The 16746-nt window shown below is 43.8% G+C and overlaps 1 protein-coding gene across 1 annotated transcript in view; it reads left to right on the top strand.

Moving 5' to 3' along the window:
- LOC101527740 (contactin-associated protein-like 5) overlaps positions 1-16746 on the top strand; it is a 308863-nt gene that overhangs the window by 214261 nt on the left and 77856 nt on the right. The window contains exon 12 of the mRNA XM_058657017.1: positions 5605-5761. Within this exon, the coding sequence (XP_058513000.1) occupies positions 5605-5761 (157 nt within the window). The remainder of the gene's footprint in view (positions 1-5604; positions 5762-16746) is intronic.

The following is a 16746-nucleotide window of genomic DNA, read 5'->3' as shown; positions in this document are numbered from 1 at the left end:
GCCTAGTCCAGGTGCAACCTCTTGCCATAAGCAAGAAGCGCCCTGAATGAAATAAGGAAATAAGTGTGGGTTTTTGTAGTGACTATCTATTGGAGAATCAAAAGCTACAGGACAGTGAGCAAGTACATGATTAGGGGCTAAGAGTGACACAAAACAGAAAGCTTGCAATAGGAATTTACAGTGTATAGGTTGGGGGTCCTGATCATATCACTTCAATGCAGACAGTAATAAAACTGCATGCCTCAAAGGTAGCTGTCTTTCCCATAAATCTAAGAACTCCAAGATTTTCCCTATTTCCTGTCTGCCTGCTGTTGTTTCAGGAGGCAGGAGCTTTTTCCCGCTAACAAGATGCAGGTGTCTCTTTGGAGATGCCAAACTTCCAGGAGTAAGGTCACCTTTACAATTAACCCTTTCTACATGTTACCCAGTGACAAGTTCAGTTTCAGTCTGTGCTTCATCTCCTCCTATCATAACTGTTCTAAATTGGAACAAATATAACCTTATACACCTATTAACATAACAGAATTAAGCCTAGAACTAAATAGCTTTCTAGTGCTTAGAAGTCTATTGTTGGGCCCAGAGCGACCGCCTAGTAGCTGGAGTCCTCACATAGCATGCACTGGGATCCCACAGGGGTGCCAGTTCATGTCCTGGCTACTCCACTTCCCATCCTGCTCCTTGCTTGTGGCCTGGGATGATAGTCAAAGATGGCCCCAAAACCTTGGGACCCTGTACCCACGTGGGAGACCCAGAAACTCCTGGTTCCTGGCTTTGGATCGGCTCAGCTGCAGCCATTGCAGCCACATGGGAAGTGACGCAGCAGACAGAAAATCTTTTTCTATGTCTCTCCTTCTTTCTGTAAATTCGATGTTCCAATAAAAGAAATAAATGATTCTTTTAAAAGAGAAGAAGTCTAAATTAAAACTGATGTGAAGGGGCAACACAGTTGCTCAGATGACTAATCCTCCAACTGCAAGCCTTGGGATCCCATATAGCTATTGGTTCATGACCCTGTTGCTCCATTTACCATCCAACTCCTTGCTTATGGCCTGGGAAAACAGTGACAGATGACCTAAAGCCTTTTGACTCTGCATTCACATGGGCAACCAGAATGAAGTTCCTGGTCCCTGGTCTTAGATTGGCTCAGCTTTGGACATTGAGGCATTTGGAGTGTGAACCAGTGGGTGGATGATCTTTCTCTGTCTCTCCACAGTGCAAATCTGCCTGTCCAATAAAAATACAACTATTGAACTATCGTCTATGTATCTATCTAGACAACAAGACTTATCCAGCCTGATGTTAATTTTGTTTTTCTTTATGAAATGTGAATAAACATTTTTAAAATTGTTAGGAGAGCGGAGTGAGATAATTTCTTACAGGTCTTGCTTTGCACGCTCATATTAGAAAAAAAGTCCTATTCTTTTGGTTTTCCAACCAGGGAAGGGTTTGGACAGTGACAATACTGCAGGTCATGTTGCTGAATGCATGGATTTGCTATGTGCAGACCTTTACATGAGGTGGCTTCCTACACCATGCTGACAATAAGCACTTGTTCAAAGGTTTGCCAATTTGGGGATTCAGAAGAATGATATCCAAATATGGGTTTTTTGACTAGAATCCTGAACCACGTTGTCTAAAGAAAAAACGAAAGCTTTAATTCCATTTTTGTTTCGCTTCCCATCAATAGTAGGGGAAGTCTCTCTGCAGGATCACCCTGTGTTCCAACAAGTTTGCAAAAGGGAGCAGTTTCCTGCTGGCCTCATCCTGACACTCTGTGGGGTTTTGTTTTGTTTTTCTGTCTTAGAAAAGACTACAGCCTGGAATTGTACCTGGCCCAGTTTTCACTGCAATATGTCTGTCTCTTGGGTCCATTCAGATTTTAAGGAGACCTTCTCTGGGGAAAAACATCATTTCCCTCATCTCCATCCCAAGCTGTCAAGATGTTCTCGTTCTCTCCCACTGCTTATAAAGAAGGGCATGTTTGTTCCTGAATAATGTTAAGCTGTGTGGAAAATCACCCGTGTGATTCTTCCCGATGCTGGGAGTAACTCTGCTTTGGATGTTAATACATGTATATGACTTTTCTCCTAGGAAATCTTGGTGAGGAACCCTTGGAGGATGAGGGGGAAATTTTCCTTCCCCTACACTGTCACTTGGGCCTATTACTCAAATGTCGAAAACATATAGTGCCTATGATAAAAAGAATGATAAATTAAATGTTCATTAAATGAAATTAAAAGATTTAAAACATGTTACATATGCATTCAATATTAAAATAGAAATGGATATGAGAGCTCTTACAAAAGTCTGTGGAAAACACATATTTAAAAAAATAACACAAATGACTTTTAAGGGTTTTTTTGCATAAAAAATAAGCATATAAATAGATTTAATTTACCACCAACTTTGTAAGTTGTGTGTGTAAGAGAAGAAACAATGAGTAAGTTTAGGGTTTGATGCTGTCTTAACTTCAGGCATTCACGGGGCATTCTGACACATAACCCCCAATTATATTGTGGACTAACCAGGGGTTCTTGTCTCCCTTGAATGCCCAGTGGAAATAGGGAAATAATTGAGGCCCAATCAGAAGATAAAAGCCAAGGGATGCAGAAGCCAGGAGTGAGGCAAAGCCAGGAAACAATGAGCTATCCGTGTGTGATTCTAGAGACCTTATTGACTACTTGCTGGGGGAATCCAGGACCTGGATTGCACTTCTCTGCAGCATCCTTACCACAGCTGGGAGGAGGGCGTTCACCTGCAGTGTGTCTTCCGCCAATCAGAGGTGCCTCCTGCACCTGCCAGGACACCTAGCTGACCTATTTTGAAGTCAGCTAGAGCTAACGGTCAGTGATTTCCTTTGGGGGTAGTTGACACAGTGATGAGGAAGACTCTAGATGTGTAATATCGTAGGCTTCTATAAAAGGTTACGTGTTTTGTTATGTTGTGTTTAATGTCACCTGTGGCACATCCTAGTCTGATGCTTCTTTTCCTTGCCATTTAGCCATTGATTCACTCAACAGCTGTATTTTTTCCCAGTTGTAAAGCAATACCAATACCTGTCAGTGAAACTCACATGATCTCAGAATGTTCTCAGCACATTAGAACATAAGATGATCCGTAGGTTTTCGTGAACATAGATGTTCAGGACAGGAATAAGTCTCAGGGGCCCAGAACATTTTTAAAAAATTATTGATTTGGTTTCTTTGAAAAGGCAGATTTTCAGAGAGAAGAAGAGGCAGAGAAAGATCTTCTGTCTGCTGGCTCACTCCCCAAGTAGCCGCAAAGGCTAAGACTGAGCCAATCCAAAGCCAGGAGCCAGGAGCCTCTTCCAGGTCTCTCTCATGGGTGGCGGGTCCCAAGGCATTGGGCCGTTCTCCTCTGCTCTTCCAGGTAGCATGCAGGGAGCTGAATGGGAAGTGGATCAGCTGTGACATAAACCGGTGCCCTTATAGGATTCTGGCACCTGCTAGGCAAGAATGTAGCCACTGAGCCAGAGGTTTGTGTTCAGCTTTGTTTGTCACTTACTGCGTAAGCTTTGATTTAATTTATTAAAATTTGTTTCATGTATTTGAAAAGCAGAGTGGCAAGGAGTACAGAGAGAGGGACAACCCAAGACACAGAGATTTCCTGTCTTCTGATTGTTGTCTTTCCCCAAGCCATGGCTGGGTCAGACCGAAAGCAGGAGCTAAGAAATGCTTTTGTGTTTCCTACAACAATGCAAAGGGTCCAAATCCCTGAGCCATTACCTGCAACTGCCCAGGGAAAATGCTAGAACAGAAAGGGAGACCAAATTCCATCCCAGGCACTCCGCTATGGGATACCGTGTCCCAAGTGGTGGTTTAATCCACTCCAAGTTTCCACCGGCCCCTTACTGAGTAACTATGAACAAGGCACGTTAGTGTTACTTTGTTTTATTCACTGTGACATTTTAGGAAAAGAGATACGTGTATGCATGTAAACATGCATATTCAAATGAAACACAATATTCTCCCACAAAACCTTGAACAATTCACATAGTGTCATTTGGAGTACACCGCTCTGTCTCGTGTGCCTAACAAGGAAAGATCCACAAGGCCCATTTGCAGAGCTTTGCTCTCAACAGCTTTCACTGGCTTTCCAAGTGCTTCTCGTTTGGAGAAGAACTGTTCCTTGCTTTCTCTGGACCCAGTGCAGTAGTCTAATGCCTAAAGTCCTCTCCTTGAATGTGCTGGGATCCCATATGGGTGCCGGTTCTAATCCCGGCAGCTCCACTTCCCATCCAGCTCCCTGCTTGTGGCCTGGCAAAGCAGTTGAGGACAGCCCAAAGCCTTGGGACCCTGCACTCTTGTGGGAGACCTAAAAGAAACTTCTGGCTCCTGGTTTTGGATTGGCTCAGCTCCCGCCATTGCGGCTCACTTGGGGAGTGAATCATCGGATGGAAGATCTTCCTCTCTGTCTCTCCTCCTCTCTGTATATGTGGCTTTACAATAAAAAAAAAAATAAATCTTAAAAAAAAAAAAAAAAAGAAGACGTGAGTTCCTGCCACCAAGTGGGGAGACTTGGATAAAATTCTTGACTTCAGACTTCATCCTAGCTCAGTTCCTGCTGCTGCAGGAAGTTGAGAAATGAAACAGTGAGCCAAAGATTTCTCTTTCTGGTTCTCACTCCATCACTCAGATGAATAAATGTCTCTGAAAGGAGAGGGCAACATCAGGAAGGTGGAGTGGGAAGCAGAGCCAGACCCTCACAAGGTGATGATCTAAGTGCCCTGGATATGATCTCAACAGTGACCCAAATCCTTGGGAAGTGAGGACCACCACCTTACTCTGCACACTTACTCTTTCCAGAAACTAAGGACATGGGTTGATCTTATCCCTGGAGTTGCTGCTTCGCATTCAATGACTTTTAAAAAAAGAAACTGAGTTGTTAAAAATGCATGTGTTCGCTTGGTACTTATGTAAAAGCTAGTCCCATGTACAAGGCCTGATGTCAAAATTTGAGTTTGTTATCTTGGCCCCAAGCAGTTTTCAGTAATGCACATTTGACTATACAGTAGCATTTCAGAAAATCCAAGTTTCAAAAAATAGAAGACACTGTTTGGAAAGCCTACATTATGCGTCAGAGTGCTTGGTTGCCAGGTCCAGCTATCCTGATTCCAGCTTGCAGCTCGTCTGTATGAGGAGGGATGGTAAGAAAGATATTGAGCCCAGGCGACTCACCTCAGCCTGACCGAGTCCCTACTGCTGATAGCAGTCAAAGTTTGAACCAGGGAACAGGGAATCTTTCTACAGTCCGTTCCCTCTCTCTCTTTGACTTTCAAACAAATAAAAGTTAACACAAAAATGACCGTGGAAAGTTAAATCGAAATAGAAGTTTATTTTGGTGAAAACATCTTTTTTTAATCCATTCCTCTAGGACACTTCAAAAATTCTGAAAAAGCTATGTATGGATTTAAAAATCTATTTGGACTAAAATGAACTCTGCCCTTAGTTCTATTCTTATGAATTTTTTGAAGAATTCCTGTTGTAAAAAGCTCTGATGAAAACACTTTTTTTTTTGTACATAAACATGTACCTTTGTCCTCAGTCTGTGATATGCTGACTTGGGAAGTCTCTTTTTTTCCAGACAGAACACCATACATCTGGTCCATCGGACGGTCCAAGGAGCGGTACCCGTACTGGGGAGGTTCCCCTCCTGGGTTCCAGCAGTGTGAATGTGGCCTGGACAAGAGTTGCCTGGACTTTCCAGACATTTGCAACTGTGGCACAGACAAGGATGAGTGGTAAGAGGAACTGTGAACTGTCTGCACTTGGGGAAGACGCACATGCCCTGATCTGTAAGATTTCCCCCAAGAGAGGAGGATGTAGATGAGAAATGCAAATGAATGATGGCTCCTTCATGGTTGGGATGGTTTTTAATATGAAAATTGGCCAATTTGAATGTTCTGTGCGCTGTGACTGAGCAGTTAGCAAAAGGCATGTAATCACTTCATCCCCTCTGCATGGATTCTGCCTTTTCTCCTCCAAAGGAGGAGAATGGGGTACTAATTGACTCTGAAATTCAGTTAGTGGTTGTATAGCAGTTGGAATACAGAGCTGCAAAGAGAGGTGGAGACAAGTAGCTGCGATTACAGACAGTTCCCCAGTTCTCCCACTCGTGTTCTGGTTACCCACCGTTGCTCTCTGCTTTGCAAATTAAATGTATTCGACAGGCACATGTACTTTTGGGAAAGGGGAGGGGAGGGAAGAGAAACAAGAGAAGAGAGGGAGAGGGAAAGAGAGAGAGAGATGGTTCACTCCTAAAATGCCTGAGTCAGGCTGGAAGCCAGGAGCCTGGAGCTCAATCTGAATCTTCCATGCAGGTGCCAGGCTTCCTAAAAAAAATCATTTTGGAAGAGGAGGAATCACGAAATAATGGCATGTACAAGCTTGAGAGATGCAAGTGTGAAAGCATCAAATGATTGTATTGACAGTAAAATAATTGCTCACTCATGTCTTTATTCCTAAGTTCATCTTCACTGTATGTGATACTAGACACTTTGCAGTTATGCGAGCTCAAAGACAACAGCTCTGTTCTGTGGTGTGTAGCTGGAGAAGCTGACGTTGGAGGTTTGATGTGAGATGGGACATTACTGAAAATGGGGAATGTTGGTCATACACAGCCTCACGTTTGACTTCCCTCTTAGCTGAACACTTGCTCTTCTGTTTTTCTCTGATGGAGCTACCTCTTTGTGTGGTGGTTGCCTACTAAGCACCACCTCAGCCTGGGTTTCGCTTCCTGCCCACAGAGAGGCAGTAAGGGATCCATGCTCTGGAACTGTCCATGGCTAATCCATTCTGACGTTTCAGCCTTTCGCTCTTCTGGTATTCTCACAAGTTCCAATACCCCCTGAATATAAAACCTCTCCATTTTTGTAAGATTTGCTTTATTTGAGAAAAGGAGAAAGAAAGAGTGTGTGTGTGTGTGTGTGTGTGTGTGTGTGTGTGTGTGTGTGTGTCTTCCATCTTCGGATGCACTCCCCAAATATCCACAGCTCAGCAGCCTGGAGATCCAATCAATTTTCCATGTGGGTGCCAGACATCCGGGTATTTGGACCATCATTCCCTGCTCTCCCACCAGCATGGGTGGAGGAGCCGGCCGTTAACTGGCACTCTGATAAGGATGGTGGCTTTGTAGGCAGTAGCTCAGCCCGTTGAATCACATGAGCTTCCAGCTGAGCAGGGTCCAGGTGAGAGGTATCAGGAAATCCCTCCTGTTACTTCCATGTGGGAGCAGAAGCTGAGGCTCTCATTCAGTGTTTCCAGTGCCATCCACTGTCACAAGAGAGGTCCCAGGCTATTATAAGCACCTGTAGAAAATCATTTGTTGTAGAATTATCTATGCGCAATTCTCCATCTGACCTTGGGCATTTACTGCTTGTTTGATGAGTATATGCTCACGTAAAGAGTGGTACATGTTACAGTGACGTTTGGGGACATCACAATTCTCATCCTAGAGGAATCCACGGAAAAAAGTTCATCAAAAGTATATGCTGGGGAGGAGCAACCATATGTGGGTGATGGATTGAGCCACAGAGATGACTTTGGTGTGTCAACATGCCAAAAAAAAAATACAAGAGTGGAAAATTGAGAGTTCCAAGTGGCAATGAAGGGGCAGAAGTCACCAAAAGGAGAAAATAAGTTAGCATAATAGAGGAATGTGGGCTGGTGCATGGAGGGTTGATATTATAATGTTCACTGCTTCCCCGAAACACAAGTGTAATGCTTGTAGTGCTCCGCTGTGGAGCGTGTATAGGAGATGAGGCAAGGAGGAAGGTGGAATCCAGCTCCTACAGCTTATAAATTAGCAATGAGCTAGCTGTTACCCCTGCGAGGATTGTGGGCCCAAAGCACGCTTGCAGACACGAGTTCTGCAGAACTCCAGAGGAAGGCATGTATTATATATTCATCCATCTCTACCATTCACCATAGAAAGCCCAAGCATAAAAATGGCCCAGAAAGAGGCTCTGTTCTGTACAAGCCTAATGCTTGCTAACATCTGGACCAGCTGGATTTTCACAAACTGCAGGTTTTTTTTGTTAGAGAACGGCATGCCCCCATGTAGGGTAACTGGTGTTGAGCAGGCTCCAAAACAACACAAAATAAAACAAACACTGTATCTTCAGTTGCACCATTCTCTCAAATTTCTGCTTTCAGATAAAATTAATCCATGAGCTGACGTAGGCTGGCACATCATTTAATAGATAACGGCTCTTAGACAACATTAACACTCAGAAGCTGTGACCTATCGATCTGAGGTATACTTTTCACTTTGTGTGCTGTTGACTCAGATGCGTTACATGTCAGTCCCCTTGAAGTGGGATGTTTGTCTCCTGGTGTCGGAAATGCATCGCCCACCTTCCAGAAGACAGGTCCAGGGCGACTGGCCTGGAGTCCTGGAACTGGCTGCCCTGGGTGTTCCTTTACCAGCTGCCGATTTCAGGACTCTGGAATTTGGGAGGCTCTGGGAGCCCTGGCTGGAGCAGTGGTCACCCCGCTTGGAAACAGAGGCTCTGAGATGGTTAGGGTCTGAGTTAAGGACACCTGCTGGAGTGTGAACTTGAAAGCTCGGTACAATCCAAGTGCACATGACCTGACAACACTGATGCTGCTGCTGCTAACGTTGGCTTTTTGAGCCACGGCCAGTCAATGAGGACACTGTAGAGACCTCTGTAGCCATCTGCCAGCTCACATAATCACAGCGTACGTATTCTTTTGTGCTAATGTCAGGGACCTCTCCCTCTCTCCTCTTTCATCCCCCAAACCCAGGCACCTTCCAAGGCGTTGTTTATTGATGACACATGATTTTGTTCTGTGTAATGAATGCCAGGGACTGAGTGACATGCTGTCATACAAACCGATGTAACTCTAAATAGGTAGTGTGAACGAGTGTCTCTTAAGAGCGCGTGAACAGACAGCTTAGAGGATGGAGGTGGGGAAAAAAGGAGAAGTCGCTCAGTGAATAGCACAAGCACATTGCCTGCTTTCAGCAAAAGAAAGAGCCAAGGAGCATCTGCATTCAACAGGAAGGAAATAAGAGAGGAATGGAATTTGAACAAATAAGACTCTCACGGTTAGTGACCGTGTGCAAAGGAGCTTCCCTTCAACGGAATCACCCAACCTACAGGAATCCTGGCAGCTAGGTGTCTCATCAGCAGCTGCTTCAGATCGAAGAGCTGTGAAGACATAGCAGAGGAGAGGGTCAGGATTTGTGGGTGATGGGAACGCAGTCACCCCTGCACAAACATATTAGGGTGCCAGGGTCAGGGTGGTGGTATCATGCATTAAGTCATCACCTGTGACACTGGCATCGTAGCGAGGCATTGTTCAAGTCCTGGCTGCCCGAATTCTGACCCAGTTACCTGCTAATGAGCAGGGGAAACAGGAAAAGATGGTCCAAGTCCTTGGGTCCCTTCGATCCACCTGGGAGACCTAGAAAAAGTCCCTGGCTTCTGGCTTCAGCTTGGCCCAGCCCTGGCCATGAGGGGAGTGAACCAGCAGCTGGAAGACCTCTCCCTAGCACTGTGTGTGTGTGTGTGTGTGTGTGTGTGTGTGTGTGTGTGTGTGTACAAGTCTACATTTCAAATAAATAAGAAGCTTAAATAAAGGCTATCAGGATATCAGATTAGGGACAAGGCAACCTGCCAGCTATGCCTCTTCGTCATGGCCCAAGATCTGAACCAGGCTGAGTAATGAGAAGCTCTCCTTTTTGAACAGAACTTTCTTTAAATTATTTCAGCATTAAGTGCAAAAGGTTTTTTTTTCCCCAAAACTTTCTATTTCTTTTCTCCATTTTTGGGTGGAGCGGGGAGAAAGGGGCAAAGCCAAACTCAGTCTCCCAACCACCCCAATACCCGGGAATGGGGAGCTGCCACCCGATATCAACCCATGGCCCCAATGCAGCATAGGTTCCAAGGGTTCTGCCCTGGTGGATGCTGACACTCTCACTGAGTAGTTTTTATTGGATTTCTTTCTTTTTTTCTTTCTTTCTTTTTTTTTTTTTTTAGAAACTTTGTTATCTGGCTCTGGCTCTTGCCCTCAGTATATCCTTGGATGAAGTTATGTGGCAAAAAATATAGGAGAGGATGATGTAGACATTAAATGATGGTCATCTCATAGTCCCCAAAAGGTAGCATAGTGTTACTTTCTGTAAAGAACAGAATATTTTTAGGCAATGGTATATTTTTAGCTATACAATGCTGAAGTTTCAGGTCCCTTTTTAGCCATTCTCTGCTGCAGAGAAATTATTTAATAAATGTTGCTCAACTCCTGAATGAGCAAAGGCTGAATGGTTTCTGTTGGTGGTATGTTTAGCATGCTGCCTTTTGGTGGGGAAGGTCATGGCCCTTCTAAGGATCACTGTCTTTGCTTTATGTCTAAGCATGACCTTTCTTTGTGTTGACAATTATTTAGTAAGTTGCTACTGAAGGTAAGGTAAGACTAGACGTCTTGTTCTGTAATTCAACTTTTTTCCAAATACAATGTGCCTTGTAGGTGTTTTTCCTCCACTCTCTTACATAAACAAGAACTGCATGTATCTTGTCAATTTTTAAAGCTGCACAGAATCCCAGAATGTTTATATCGTTGCTTATGCATCATCCCTCGATGTTGAAGACTTTAACTGCGACTTTCACAATTAGAAATAACCAAAGGGAACTTGAATGCAATTTATGTTTTGTTTGTTGTTGTTGTTGTTGTTGTGTTTTACTTCTGAGAGATGCAGTCAACTTGCTGAAGAGTTTTCCTAGCGATGCTAGGTGATCACGTTGGAATGGTTAATCCAGACCCTGTGGGGTACAACCAGACTCACACTGCGTAGGTGGACACCCCAGGAATGTCCACAACTCACTAAGTCAGAGCACAGTCGTCACACAGGTAGATGTTGATGGCCAGCTGGTTTCACTGGGCAGCACCTTTAGCGCAGTGTGACTGCATGGCACGCTGCTGGGCATGCTGGATGCATCGGGGCCTGTTTGCCCTGCTCCAGTCTCTGTTGTCCCCGATGAGCTGCTATCACTGTCTATGCCAATGAGGTCGGCTAACTACACATGAGTTCCCGTCCACACGTCTGCCTTGTAAGGCTGCTGTGCAAATGCCGTGTGCTAACCCATGGGATGCACTTAGGACACACACAATTACAGCTACTTCTGCTGGCAGCACCATCTTTTTTTCTGGATGTAAAAGCTAATGAATCTCTAAGAAACATTTCATTATATAATGGGATGCTCAGATCCTGGAATAGGCACTTATTAAGTGCACGGCCTAAATCATTTTGCCTCTCTGAATTACAGGTTCCTATTTTAATTTTAAAAGGGGAAATAGCTGTCTCTGAGGAGTATTGGCTGGATTAGCACTCATTTGTATTTCTAGAAGAGGTTTCATGTAGATACCAAACTTATATTATCTTGTTTTCTATTTTCCAAATTACTGAAGTAAACCATGACAGGCAATCCTGATTTGGAGAAATTAAACCAACGTTGAGGAAAGCTTAAGCATATGCAATGAAATAAATGATGTAACACAAGGAATAGGATGCCCATGTTATCAAATGCCATTCAGCCAACCTCAGAATTCTGGGTAATTGAGGCTCCGTTCCTCCCAACATGGGGAGATGGCTTGTCAAAGTTGCTCAGCCTGTGTGTGAAGCAAAAAAGAAACCAAGAGATTGTTTTGTTTACTATTTAACCGAAGAGTGCTTGGACTGCCAGAACCCTGTGAAGGTGATCCCAGCAAATGTTGAGGAATGCGAGGATGGAAGATGACTGCAGATTAATACACTGAAACCTAATCAGTTGTACTGCGCCTTGTGTGGAGCCCGACTGTGTGAATAGAGTGGGAATGGTCAGCGGGAGACTGACCAAGGGCAGCTCAAGGATGCGGGGCGTGGCACTGCTGGTTCAGCAGTTATGAAGATGTAAACCAGGCAAGAGCAAACAACAGACTGCACTCTACGCTTGTTGCGGAAGCACGGAACAACATGGGTTTGTAGGTAAATGCGTGGCCAACTCAAAATGCACCCTAGAGTTTGCCACCCCTCAGGGGCTCAGTTTCCTACACTTCAGGGGACTATTACAACATGTTCATAGACTTGATCTCAGGATTAAATGCAGTTGTGTTTAAAACTGTATGTTAACACCTTAATGACCAAAACAAAGAAAGAGGCAGTGGCCACATTCATGCTCAGAGAAGGAGGGGGTTGAAGCTCAAAGCATGCTGCCCAAAGGAGCCAGGGTGGCCCAGTACCTGCCAACATGACCGTTCGGGGAGTAAATCAGTGGATGGAGAGACTCCTCTTCACTCTGCCTTTCGGATGAATTGATTAATTCATCTTTTAAATGATGCATTTGTTCATGTAATAGGGAAGAAGAGAAGCTAGGAGGTGGGCAGAGAACATTCACCCTACAGTGGCAGTAATGGCTGGAGCTGGCCAGGCTAAAGCGAGGAACCAGAAAGTCAGTCCAGATCGTCCATGTGGATTTTAAGAATCCAACTCTTTCCATCAGCACCTGTTGCTTCTCAGGTTGCTCTTCAATAACAGGTCAAAATTGGCAACAGAACTGACGTTTGAACCCACACACTCCGATATAGAATATGCAAACCCCCCGCCCCAATCAATGATTTAACCACAAGGCTAAAGACCCTCCTCAGAGAGTCTAACTTTTCCAATTGTCTTTGCTTACCTCTGGCTAATGTTGAGCTTGCTGTCTGCATCATGTATTTCGATTTTCCAATTGTGCAAGTGAAGATTATACGCGCTGACGTCAATACATGGATAAATATCCAAAAATGATATACAAAAGTAAACTTGTAAACCACGAGAATGGAGGATGTGAAATATTTGGGGACCTGGCGAGAGAAAAAGTCGCTTTGACTTCCAGGACATAAGGAGGATCTCGGATGATGACCACCACGTGATTGATGCCATGGAGTGAGAACTATGTAGTTATCAGTTGAATTATCGTTGAGTCTCAAGCACGAACTATTCCATGGAATCGTGTTGATGTCTACGCTTTGTGAATAAGGCTGATCTCTGTCTAGGAAGGTACATAGTCATGGCACAACTGACTCATTCCTTACGTGCCTAAACATGCACAATTCATGGCTATGTTTCTATAACAAGACCACATTTTGTTTTCACATCTCTGCTTGTGAAGAGTCCTTTTGTTTCAAATTTCTGGAGTGTTCTTTTAAAAACATAGTTTCTGAAGATTATAAATATAACTTCAATTTGTTTTTCTTCATTGTCTCATTTCTTAAGCCAGGAACTGAAAACACACATTTAAATATGGTCGGGTTTTCAGCCTGCACAGTGGGATGCTTATCTCTTGTGGTGTGTGGTTGATCATAGTCAATTTGCTCCATTTACTGTTGATGGCAGCGAAATGACTCCTTAGCTCCTTCTGAGTTCTTTGTCACCTCATCCCCTCAGTCTTTTTTCTTTTCTTTTTTTTTTAAACAGGAAGTCTTTAAGAATGAAGGAGGAAAAGATAGTAATTGCACAATTGCACCTTAAAGCTAAGAAGATTTCGGGGAAGCTTCAACACAGCAGTTTTTAGTTGAGGGTATCCTAGGGGACACTCCATGTTTGCAACCACAGGAAGTACAGGCGTTCTGTAATCCACTTGAGGGGTATTGTAAATCGTCCCCACTCTAACTTGTAAGGAAACTGAGATGTTCAGTTCTTCCTATGATTTTCTAGTTTGTCTCTCATATGCATCATATACTAATTATCTGAGTTCTGGGCAAGGAGAGTGGCTATAAGGGAGAAAATACATTATCTCTCTAAATAGACTCAGTCACACAACTACATATGAAGTGGCAGTTAGCCAAAATCGGCTGGCTGGTGGACATGAATCCTAGCAGCTGCCATGTTACCTGTCTTTACTTTGAGGATGTAGCCGAAAAGCTGGAGTCCTTGCATTCTTTGTGTGTGTGCTTTTGTATCCGAGAAGATTCCAACACTAAGACAGCCAGCAAATCTGAGATGACACTAATGTTTTATCAAACCTCTCCTTGGGAAAGTTCTTGAACTTTTGTCTTGTACACATGATTTTTTTTTTTGATGACAGCATTTTCTTCATTATTGATGCACACAAATTATCATATTCACGAGTACAATATATTTCAATACCTGTATATGATGCGCAAGGATCACCACAGAGTAATTAACAACCCCATAGCCTTCAATATTTATCATTTCTTTGTTTTGGAAATAATCCTGCAGTCTCTCTAGTAGCTTTTCAAGATGCAATTACTTTCCATCGGTTACCTTACTATGTTCTAGAACATGGGAAGTTACTCTTCCCGTCCAGCTGCACCTTGCACCCATTTGCCATGCTGTGTTCCCTCATGCATGCTTCCCTTCAGTGATCATGAATCCATCATTATTTAGCTCCTAATAATTGCTCCTGTGCTCTGCACGTCCATGAAACTAACATTTTAGGCCTTCCTATGTAACTGGAAACGTGCCGTGATTGTCTGTCCGTGCCTGACTGACTTCACCCAACACAATGTCTTCCAGCCTCCTTCAGCTACTGCGGGGGGACATGGTTGTGGGTGCAATGCCATTGTGCGCAGATAAGAGCATTTTCTGTATCCATTCATGCGGCAAGGGAACACCTAGGTACATTCCATGTTGTGTCTACCATGAGTAGTGGTCCAATAAGCACGGGAATGCAGGTGTCTCTCCGATGTGCGCACTTTCTTTCCTTGACACATGTAGCCCTTCATGTTTCTAGAGGATTTCAAGTGTATTTCTTGTCCCTTCACGATCCTATCACCCACAAACTGACTGACCTCATCCTTCAATGTGTCAGATTTATTTCATTATCTTCTTTCAAAAACAATCCTCACAATTTTTATTTCAAATTTTAGTATTTCATTAACTTCTTTTTATTTATTTATTTATTTTGACATTCATTAGCTTCTTATTGAGTCCCTATTATGTACTGTTGTGCCGGGATTTTGAAATCCCTAGAAAATCTTCAAGTCTGAAGTAGGTGCTAAGGCATAAAGGTGGTTAATCCAGGTTAGCCTAGGTCTCCAGCAGGGCTGGGCTGGGCTGGGGGAGGGGCAGTCGCAGCCCAGGCTGTGCTGCAGGATCCACAGGGAGGGCAAAAGAGGAGAGAGCCAGCTAGAGCGCCCCCCCCCCCCCGGTTGAACAGCCCAGCATTCTTATACATTTCAGGCTATTAATTATACAGTCATGATTTAGCAGGCTTCTATTGGTGGGTTTGATGCATGCAACTTTTTTTTTAAGATTTATTTATTTTTATTACAAAGTCAGATCTACAGAGAGGAGGAGAGAGAGAGAGGAAGATCTTCCATCCAATGATTCACTCCCCGAGTGAGCGCAACAGCCGGAGCTGCGCCAATCTGAACCAGGGAACCAGGAACCTCTTCCGGGTCTCCCGCACGGGTGCAGGGTCCCAAGGCTTTGGGCCATCCTCGACTGCTTTCCCAGGCCACAAGCAGGGAGCTGGATGGGAAGTGGAGCTGCCGGGATTAGAACCGGCGCCCATATGGGATCCTGGGCGTTCAAGGCGAGGACTTTAGCCGCTAGGCCACACCGCCGGGCCAGATACATGCAACTTTTAAAACTACAAATTGATGAGCTAGAGGGCTATGAATCTTATCAAACACCAGGGACCTCCTTCCTGAGGAGTGGTCTGCCACGTGACCTGCCAGGTGTCCTGCCGGGTGTCACATAGACTATCGGGCCTGGAGCTCACACATCCCCCAGCCAAGCCGTTAAGGCAGGAATTACAAAAGGCAGAAAACATCTGGGTTCTTCAGTACTAGTTAATGCAGTATCTACTAAACATAATAATGATTTTGGCTATGAGCTATTCATGGTGGTACATATGGTAATATCCATAAATAATTTTGTCACATATTGAATTAAATCAAATCTTTTCAATATGAACCCATGAGCATAAATGAATATGCAGGTTTCCCATAATAGCCAATTGCTTATCAGCTGAACACAGCACTTATGTGGGGTTGGTTGCCCACCGGGTTGGTTCCCACCATGCTTCATTGACTTAACTAAGAATGTAAAATCTGTTCCCAAGATCTAAAATTTCAAAATGTGGTTGCATAAAGATTCTGTATTGATGAGTGATTTAGCTCTATCCTATCGGTGGCAATCTCTACCTTACTTAGGCAGCAATGTCTACCCATCTCCATTCCTCCAAACACACACACATAGATACTGAAAGTGTGTGTTAGACTTCATTGACTGACAATGCAAACTGGCTGAACTCATTTGTATTATCTGCCTGGCCCCCGTAAACATATGAGTTTGTATCTCCTTTTGTTGTATTAAACAACATTTAAAAGTAAATTTCTTGCCAGTGTGTTCAGGTGAAAAGCATTCTTGGCCATGCATCATCAATCTCAATATGAATTTGTTCAGTGTTATTTTTATTCCTTGAGTGCTGTTTGTGTATCTCAGCACTTTGATAGTAGAACATCGGATTGACATAGACAAGATGCCATAGCCCATAAGGGATGCAGCAATTGGCATTGAATGACAGGCATCTGAGTCTACCATCTTCAGCCTGAAAACAAAAAGAGAGAGAAAAAAAAAGCAAATGCAATAGCATTTCAGGGTTAGGATGGGGGAGAAGCTGGGATTGGTCTTCATTCCACTGTGGCTGTGTTTGAAAAGATATTAGGACAAGAAGTTTCAAACGAATGTTGGCTATGCACACAGTACCCTTTTAAG

The sequence above is a fragment of the Ochotona princeps genome, chromosome 29 (assembly GCF_030435755.1).
Source record: "Ochotona princeps isolate mOchPri1 chromosome 29, mOchPri1.hap1, whole genome shotgun sequence".
NCBI classification, from domain to species: domain Eukaryota; kingdom Metazoa; phylum Chordata; class Mammalia; order Lagomorpha; family Ochotonidae; genus Ochotona; species Ochotona princeps.
This window is presented reverse-complemented; position numbering and strand designations above follow the sequence as displayed.